Here is a 9,446-nt window from a genome sequence, read left to right as displayed (position 1 = left end):
TTTAAAATTAATTGATGGGGCGCCTGGGTGGCTCAGTCGGTTGAGCGTCCAACTTTGGCTCAGGTCATGATCTTGTGGTCCGTGGGTTCGAGCCCCGCGTCGGGCTCTGTGCTGACAGCTCAGAGCCTGGAGCCTGTTTCAGATTCTGTGTCTCCCTCTCTCTCTGCCCCTCCCCCACTCATGCTCTGTCTCTCTCTCTCTCTCTCTCTCTGTCAAATATAAATAAACTTAAAAAATAAATAAAATGAATTGAAACTGAATAGTTTCAGAAATTTTAATTTTTATTCTAAGTACACTCTACAGCACACATGAGGCTCGAACTCACAACCCTGAGATCAAGAGTTGCGTGCTCTACTGAGCCAACCCGGCACCCCCAAATCACCTTCAATTCTGAGTACCCTGTTCCAGGCTTGGGGTCTGACCTTTGGCAGCGCCCCCTCCCTCAAACTGTCCTTTTCCGTGGCCCACTGTTGCAAGGTGCACCTCTCCAGGCCTGCCCTGCCACGGTTTCCTGGGTATGTGTCTTCCTCTGCTGGTCTGGGGAGGCAGGAACCATGGTCATTCTTTGTAGCCTTCACCGTCCAAATGCTTATTAACACACAGGTAATGCCTCACAAATATTGTTGAACTGAGTGGACACGTATCCTAAAGAAAAAAGGTCACCGTCTGCTGCCTTGTTAGGCATGGAAGACGCAATACAGAAGTGGTTAAGACACAATACAGAAGTGGTTATCGCAGGCGACAGATGCCGGGTTTTGAAGTCAAGGTACTAAATCGGTATTAAGCACAATCCATAAAGGTTAATGATCTATCAACACTGGTCTATTAACACTGTTATCTTGCCTATTAGTTGAAGACTGCCTAGGGAAACGTCAAGTGTAGTTCTAAGTAGTTATCACTGGATGGATGAATGCCACAGATCCTATGGGAATTATTTGACCTGCCAAGTGAACCCTAGACGGGAAACAAGGAATGCTAATTCCGACTTTCCAGGCTGGAGTGTGTCGGCCCCCCGGGGGTTGTAGCAGACCGTCTCTTGCAATTATTAGGCTTTTGAGGTGTGGGATTCTTGGATTACATGCATCAGAATGACCTGTACTGCCAATTAAGAACGCAGACTTAACGCAGACTTCTGGGCCATTCCCACTTAGAATATCCGCGCTTGGGGTGTAGGAATCTGCATTTTAAATAAACTCCTTAGGGGATCCTTATGCTAAGATTTGCAAACTCTTGCCGTTCTCAAAAGTATAGTCAGTCTAGGGGAAGACAATCACGTGAGTAGCCTGAAAGAAAGCAGCAACCCTTACCAAGAATGCCCGCTTTTCCAGACATATGTGGGACCGTATGAAAGGAGGACCCAGCGTCTCTATCAGCTCCAAGTTAATTAACTAATAATTCAAGTCTGGCTTGTTGATCTATAAAGGAGAGGATGGAGGGGGAATGATGGAGGCTGTCTCTGAAATAAGAGCCCCCAGGCCTCCCAGAGGGCATTGGTGTGCAGGAAAATACCCATAATAAAAGAGCCAGATTTTCTGTCTATCCTTTTGTAAGTGATGCGACCGCATTTTGTAAGATGGGAAGGGATGTTTCTTCCTTTTCAGGCTAACGTATCATCACCGATGCTCCTGAACGTTATTTCCCTCCTTCTCTTAACTTCTCCGTTCCTTTTGGGGGGGTTAAAAAAAAAAAGGCAATCATACAGTTCACGGAACCAAAAACAACTTAGCTTTCAAGCGCGGGTGGAATACGAACACATCAAGCACGTTTTCGCTAGAAAGGCACAGACAACCGGAAGGGGCACACGTGCGTTTTCTGCAGGTGAATGACAGAAGGGTCCCGGGGCTGGCCCGCTATGCCATGTGAAGACAACGCAAACGTTACGTGAAAATATGGAATCGCGAGCGAGATGGGGAGGATCAGGCAAGGGGAAGACTGGATTCAGGGGTCCCCAGCCTCTCCCTCGATGTGGAAAGGAGAGGGCAGGATCTGTCTTGTTTCAGCTGCGAGGAATGTGGCAGCTTGCGGTCACCGAAGGGGGATGTTCAGTTACCATCCTCGGGGATGATGGGGGCTCTCCCAACCTGGGGGACCGGGGGTGGGGGCGGAACGGGGCGGGGTCTGAATCCCGCACTCGCCCCACCCACCCCGGAATACTGCTTTCATCCTCCCCCACCCCACCACCACCCTGGTCATCCGGAATCTCCAAGCCAAGATAATATATTCTTTGCCAGAGACAAAGGCTCTTCCAGATCCCCTTCTGGAGAGTTCTCGGTTAAAAAAAAAAAAAAAAAAGACTCGAAAGGCAAACTTCAGAATTCAGGGTTGAATCACTATCGGCAGGGCTTGAGCAGTTATAAAGGGAGCAAGGTGGGCTCATTCCTTCTTGGTGTGTTCCAGGACTCGGTAGGGAACCCCGGGGGCAGCCCCGGAGCTGTGTTCTTCTTGCATGACCGGAAGCGTGGCAGGAGCGCAGATTTCAGAAATGTTGTCGTTGTTTTCCAGGGCCCCATAGGAAAAAGAAGCTTTGAGGTCGGGCTGGACCGTCATTCCCTTGTCATGCATGTTTTGCATACCTGAAATGAAATCCATTTTCTCCCCATCATTACGTGGTAAGGGGTGGGGGTGGGGCACAGGAGACTGCGTCTTCCTCCACCCCATCGCAGGCTAATTATAGTGCTGGGGCGCTGATCACGTGCATTGCCAATTTCCTGAATGCTTTCGATCGAAAAAAGAACATCCAGAAATATGTGCTAGAAATATTACGGTTGCTAAGCAACCGGGGACGAATCTTCAGGAAATAATGCACACAGACCAGCCATTGTCAAGAGAGACCATGGGTTGGCCTAGCACGAGGTGGGAACGCGTGTTTGGGCCCCAGGGGGAGCAGAACCAGCACCGTGCTTCGAGCGTGGTAGATGCCAATACTTTCCTGCGGAATTAAATCAGGATCCAGCACATTTCATTATCCCCCTGGGAGAAGAGGGAGGGTAACTTTCGTGTCATGGACACGCGGCGGTGCCAGATGCATCAGGACACTCAGAAGGCAAGTTTTGACCTTTAACATTTAACATCCCTGATCCGCATAGAGGGCAGGTGCCATTCTGCCTACCGCTCCTGGGCACATACTGATGTTGGATTTCTTCTTACAGTTGAGAACAGGGACTTTACTCCTGAATTCCGTTAGCCTTGTTCTACACTTTCCCCATCAGGCAGGACCTGACCTGGGAGGGCAACTCTCTTCCTGGCCTGGGACTTGAGACTTCAAATTCTCTTGCCGCTAGGCTGTCGTAGGAAACTGAACTCAAAGTGTCCTCCAGGAAACTATGAAGGCAATAACAGCAGGTGCCAGACTCCCGACTGCGCCAGGCTCTGGGCTAAGCGCTCTACATCACAATGGTAAACACAGGGAGCATGAGGACAGCTAACGGGTACTGAGTATTGAGCTCCTGGCAGAAGAAAAGCTTGATCTCATCTGATCCTCACAACTACTGATGAGGAGAACGAGGCGGTTAGAGGTTATAGAACTTGCTTGAGGTCCCAAAGCCGGCAAGTGGCAGCGTTAGAGTTTAAACTCGCGTGGTCTGAGCGCTGAAGCCCACACTCTTAACAGGAATGCCGTGTGGCCGCCCTGCACACTTCCACTTAATACCCCCCCCCCCCAATCCGAGCCTCATTATCCGGATGAGGACACAGATTCCAAGGGGTGAAGTTACAAAAGCTGAGGGGGTGCCTGTTCTTTCGGGAAAAGGGTGCGCTTACCGGGCACGGCTTAGCTGTTGGATGTTTTCAAAGTTCTTAAGCAGCAGGACCACACCCACAGTCTAACAATTATGGGTTAACTGATTTATGGAAAATGAGGGCGATGTGCACCGTGGGGGGACTGTGAGACTGCTTTTTCCTTTAAAAAAAAATTTTTTTTTTCTTTTAAGGTTTTTTCATTTTTGAGAGACAGAGGGAAGGGGAGAGAGAGAGAGAGGGAGACACAGAATCTGAGGCAGGCTCCAGGCTGTCAGCATGGAGCCCGATGTGGGGAACCCACGAACTGTGAGATCATGACCTAAGCTGAAGTCGGGTGCTTAACCGACGGAGCCACCCAGGTGCCCCTGCTTTTTCCTTTTTTTAAGAAACTGAATGCCTCTTGAACTGTAGCTACTGGTCGGTTGTGAAGGTCAATCTAGGTAGGCCAAATGCAAGGCTCTAATGCTGACCAGGGAATACAGGTAGTAGGAAAGGCACTGGGTTTAAACAGTTTTATTATTATTTTTTAATTTAATGAATTAACTAATTTATTTTTAAAGTTTTTAAAATTTAAGTAATTCTTACACCCCATGTGGGGCTTGAACTCATGACCCCCAGATCAAGAATGCTGTGCTCCACCAACTGAGCCAGCCAGCGTCCCCCTCCTTTTTTTAAAAATTTTTTTATTTTTCGTGTTCTACCTGGCATCAGGTTGAACACGTGTTTGAAATTTTCAAAGATTTTTTTTTTAAAGCAAAAGGGAAGTGAAACCAAACTGAACCAGGCATCTACCAAGTCGCAGACACTGTGCAAGGGAGCCTTTCACATATTATCCCACTGCCCTGAGAGAAGGAATCCCAATTTACAAGGTCAGAGGCCTTGGCCTGTCCAAGGACATGCCCAAGGTCACAGAGCGGGTGGACATAGAGCTGGGATCGGAATCCAGGGCACCAGAACTCCAAGCCCACGTGGCACGGGACACGTCCACTCAGAAGTGTCTGACGCGCCACGGCAACAGGGCAGGGTCTCCTTTCATCAACCTCTGACTTCCCACCCGTCACAAGGTACAAAGAGGAAGCCCAGAGCCACATCCACAAACAGACCACAGAATGTTGATATCTAAGATTACCTTAGGTTACCTTCTATTTTCCACTGGAAAATACATCTGTGTATATGCATATACAAGTACTCATATAGATATATACACATACACAGTGTGTGAACACACAAACACACATATACATACACATACTTGCACACACACAGAGTTGACACCTCACCTATCTGGAATTCAGCTATCCAGCGCCCTCATCTATCCGGGACACAGCCGAGAAACAAGGAAGTAAGCAAAAAAGGCATCTGAGCAGCCAGATTAGATGTTCTCGAAGTCCATGCACTAAAGCTCATGCACTTAACTCCTAGGAGAAACCGTAAGGCCCCAACTCAGAGCTTGTTTATCTTAATTTTATATACAATTCGGGTCAAATGAGAAGTTGGACCTGGAGTTGCTGTACACAGGCAGGCTGGTAACAGCACGGATGACAGACGACAGCTTGAGAGCAAGATGAGGAAATAATATAAAAGACACACAAACCATAGGGCCATTTAAAGCAGGGGCACCTCAGTCAGCTCTGAGAACACAGCTATATCTCAGCGTCCTTTATTAAGGACTACCGGATGCCTTCAGTGTGGTTATAGTTTGTTCATTAGGCTGTCTTTTTAAGAAGTTTTTTGTTTTTTTTTTAATGCTTATCTATTTTGAGAGATGAAGAGAGAGAGCGTGCGAGCCAGGGGGGAGAGAGAGTCTCACACAGGCTCCGAGCTGTCAGCACAGAACCCAACTTGGGGCTTGATCCTATGAACCGTGAGATCACGACCTGAGCCAAGATCAAGAGTCGGACGCTTAACCGACTGAGCCACCCGGGCGCCCCTTCATTAGGCTGTCTTAACGCAGGGTGGGAATTATGATCTGGAGAGAGTTCCGCCGTTATATCTAAAATAAAAATTAATTTTGAGCTAAAAAGTGAAAGCAGGTGGTCACCGGCAACCCACAGAACTTAGGTGGGCAAACCTGGATGGGGCTGGCCCAGTGTCTTAACTTTTCTCATCTGGGTCCCTGGAGAGGCTGGGCGGGCACACCCCAGTTCTCTACAGCCCTCACGGCTCCCTTCTGTGCAGTGCTCTGCTGAGTCATGCATTTGTGACTGTCAAGGACGAAACACATCTGAGCCTGTGCTGCTCAGGGTGAACCCCCAGCTCCCTGGGAAACTAGGCTTTCCAGAACAATCCACTCCCTCATGGAATCTAAGGAGTGAGGTTATAGTATTTGAATTTCATTCATCCTATATTCTTTCCCCTCTCTGGTCGTTCTATTCCAACTGGATGAGTGGAGTTTTCCTTTCACAGGTACAAAGCCTGGTGGACAGATCATAATTCTATCCAGTGTGAATCAGGATTGTCTTTAAGAGATCCTAAAATACACACGGGAACTGGCGAGGTGGGCTCAAAACCAACTGAGGTGCCTCAACCATTGCCTCCTATCTGGCACAGTGAGATTTAAAAAAAAAAGAGAGAGAGAGAGAGAGAGAGAGACAGTCACACCATAACGGCACAGCACACCTTCCCTGTACCAAACCCAGCAGAGAGCCGTCTCTTTTTAAACAGGAAGTAGCAGCCATTCTATATGGATGGGCTGGCAGCTGGACACATGGGGTTTTAACGTTACCTGGCATGGCATCCATGGAAATATAGGGCTCAAATGGAATGGCCTTCTTCCTGTTACGGGTGATTAAGAAGACACCCAAGAATGCAATGAGGCACCTGAGAACAGGGGCAAGGGAGGGAGAGAAAAAAGGCCAGAGTGAGGTTGGGGGGGCTACTTTCAAGCCCAGGTGAGGGGGAAAAGAGGGTCACAGGCCACAGGGAGGGGATTTGCTGCTGAACAGCCCTGGGGAGGCTGGGGGGCCCGAGATGGGCAGGGAGCAGACTGGAGATAAACGATGGCCTCACACACGCTTACGCTCGGCACTGCGTTAATCAGGATAAATTAGACTCTTCCTGGGCAAAATGTCTTCCCTTCCATTTGGCCTGAGTCTTCAGAACCTCCCCTTAAAAAATATTTTTTTAATGTTTATTTATTTTTGAGACAGAGAGAGAGAGAGAGAGAGAGAGAAATGAATGGGGGAGAGGCAGAGAGAGAGGGAGACATAGAATCCAAAGCAGGCTCCAGGCTCTGAACTGTCAGCACAGAGCCCGATGCGGGGCTCAAACCCACGAACTGAGAGATCATGACCTGAGCTGAAGTTCGGACGCTTAGCTGACTGAGCCACTCAGGTGCCCCCCAAAATATTTTGTTTAAATCAAAAAAATTCTTTGTGGCCTAAATTCAATCAGTATAGGAGAGAAAGAAAAAGTGAAAAAGCCCCTGATCTCTCCCTAATCCCACCCCCCCCCCCCCCGCAGGTGTACATTCTTCTAGAGTCTTTTCCTTTTTCCCTAGAGTTTAGATAAATAAACATGCTTTCTAAAATCTGAGGTGTGATTTACATGCGGTAAAATGCACAAACCCTAAATGTAGCACTCGATGAATTTGGTCCGTGTGGACACTTGTGTGATCGCCACACAGGTCCACAGAGGAGACATTTGCATCCCCTCCACCCCAGAAAGTTTCCTCACGCCCCTTCCAATCCATGCTAACCCTGCCCCAGAGGAAGCCACTGTTCTGACCTCCTCTATCACCCAAAACTTGATTTGCCTGTTCTTGAACTTCTTATAAGTGAAATCATACAGCATGTATATACTCTGTCTAGTTTCTTCCACTTAATAAACTTTTCATTATTTACTTATTTCTTTATTGTTTGTTTGTTTGTTTTTGAGAGAAGGAGAGACAGAGCACAGGAGGGAGGGGCGGAGAGAGAGGGAAACAGAGTACGAAGCAGGCTCCAGGCTCTGAGCCGTCAGCACAGAGCCTGACGCAGGGCTAGAGCCCAGAAACTGTGAGATCATGACCTGAGCCAAAGTCAGATGCTCAACTGACTAAGCTACCTGGGCGCCCTGCTTTTTAAATTAATTTTAGAGAGAGAGAGTGTGAGCAGGGCAGAGGCAGGGGGTGGGGTGGGGTGGGGTTGGGGGGAGAGAGGGAGAGGGAGAGAGGGAGAGGGAGAGGGAGAGAGGGAGAGGGAGGGAGCGAGAGGGAGAGAGAGAGAGAGAGAGAGAGAGAGAGGATAAGTAGGTTTCACTTCACGCTCAGCATGGAACCCAAAGGGAGACTTGATCCCACAACCCTTGGATCATGACCTGAGCCAAAATCAAGAGTCAGATGCTCAACTGACTGAGCCACCTAGGTGCCCCTACTTGATAAATGTTTTTAAGGTTCATTCACCTTATTGTATATATTAGTAGTTCATTGGTTTTGTTATATTGAAACCACTGTCTTAATATACTATATCATTTGCTTTCTACTCTCCTGTGTATAGACATTTGGGTTGTATCCATTTGGACATATGATGAATAAAGCTACTATAAATATTCAGGTACAAGTCATTTTGTCAATGTGTACTTATTTGTTTTGGGTATATATCTAGATGTGGAGTTGCTAGATCATAGGGTAGACTATACATTTTTTAAAAATGTATTTTTTTCCATTAAATATATCCTAGACATGGTTCTATGTCAGTACCTATAGACTGACCTCAATTTTTCAAAATGGCAGCATGGTACTTTATTATATGGACATACCACAATCTATTTAGCCTGTATTCTATTGCTGGGTATTTAGGCTACTTCCAATTTTTTGCTTGTACAATTAACTTTTTAACTAAAAAAGAGCCTCATACATGTGTCTTTGTGTCCCATTTCAATGATTTTTCCAAGATAAGTGATTAGAAATGGAATGTTGCATCGAACATCGCTCACTTACAATTTTTATTGACATTGCCAAATTGTCCTCTGGCATTAAACATCCTCTCGGTGTGGCAGAGAGCTGGTCTCCTCGTCCTCTCCTCTTGCCAACATGGCTTATTAATCCTGTTACTTTTTGCAAAATGATGGCATCTCATTTGGCTTCAAAATGCATTTCTGGGGGGGACCTGGGTGGCTCAGTCAGTTAAGCATCTGAGTTTTGATAGAGGCTCAGGTCACGATCTCATGGTTGTGGGATCGAGCTCAGTGTCAGGCTCTGCACTGAGTGGAGCCTGCTTGGGATTCTCTCTCTCTCTCTCTCTCTCTCTCTCTCTCTCTCTCTCCCTCTCTCCTCCCTTCCCCCTGTTTCCTCCCCTCCCCCTCCTCTCAAAAAATAAACTTTAAAAAAATGCATTTTTGTGATCTGGGGTGAGGCTGAGAGTCTTTTCATGTGTCAAAATGGGATCTTTTCAAAATGACAAGGAGATTAGAGCCCAAAAGAGAAGAAGGGGGAGGGAGATAAAGCCCTTTGGGAGGAAAAGCCTCATCCTCTGGAGGACAAAGCTCTAAATCCTGGCTGCTCCCTGGGATCTAAAGGATTGCCTGAGAGGCAGAAGCAATAGTGGGGCCAGAGAGGCAAACTGCCTGGAGTTCTCTGGCCCCAGGCAATGCCCCAGGCCAGACAGCAGGACGTAACTCACCCCAGTGCAAACATACAGATGTGTAGCGCATCCTCCCCGATGAAGTCCAGGTAAAATACTGCGCCTGGAACAGCAGAAAATAGGAAATATGGGTGAGCTGTTTTCAAA

General features: G+C 47.5%; 1 protein-coding gene across 3 annotated transcripts in view; it reads right to left on the bottom strand.

The window, feature by feature from the left end:
* Nucleotides 1-270: 270 nt before the first annotated feature.
* The window catches only part of NIPAL3 (NIPA like domain containing 3), a 50,488-nt gene continuing 41,312 nt past the window's right edge, over nt 271-9,446 (bottom strand). Inside the window, exons 10-13 of one of the 3 annotated variants that reach the window (XM_027060071.2) lie at nt 9,339-9,402; nt 6,464-6,558; nt 5,019-5,050; nt 2,447-2,573 (exon numbers count right to left, since the gene is read on the bottom strand). In XM_027060071.2, coding sequence (XP_026915872.1) covers nt 5,034-5,050; nt 6,464-6,558; nt 9,339-9,402 — 176 coding nt within the window. In that variant the 3' untranslated portion in view covers nt 2,447-2,573; nt 5,019-5,033. Of the gene's footprint in view, nt 2,574-5,017; nt 5,157-6,463; nt 6,559-9,338; nt 9,403-9,446 lie in introns of those variants that run through there. The other 2 variants (XM_015075166.3, XM_053209002.1) reach the window with 2 other exon arrangements.

This window comes from Acinonyx jubatus, chromosome C1 (genome assembly GCF_027475565.1).
Source record: "Acinonyx jubatus isolate Ajub_Pintada_27869175 chromosome C1, VMU_Ajub_asm_v1.0, whole genome shotgun sequence".
NCBI classification, from domain to species: Eukaryota; Metazoa; Chordata; class Mammalia; order Carnivora; family Felidae; genus Acinonyx; species Acinonyx jubatus.
Note: the sequence above shows the minus strand (reverse complement) of the source record. Positions and strands in the feature narration are given on the sequence as shown.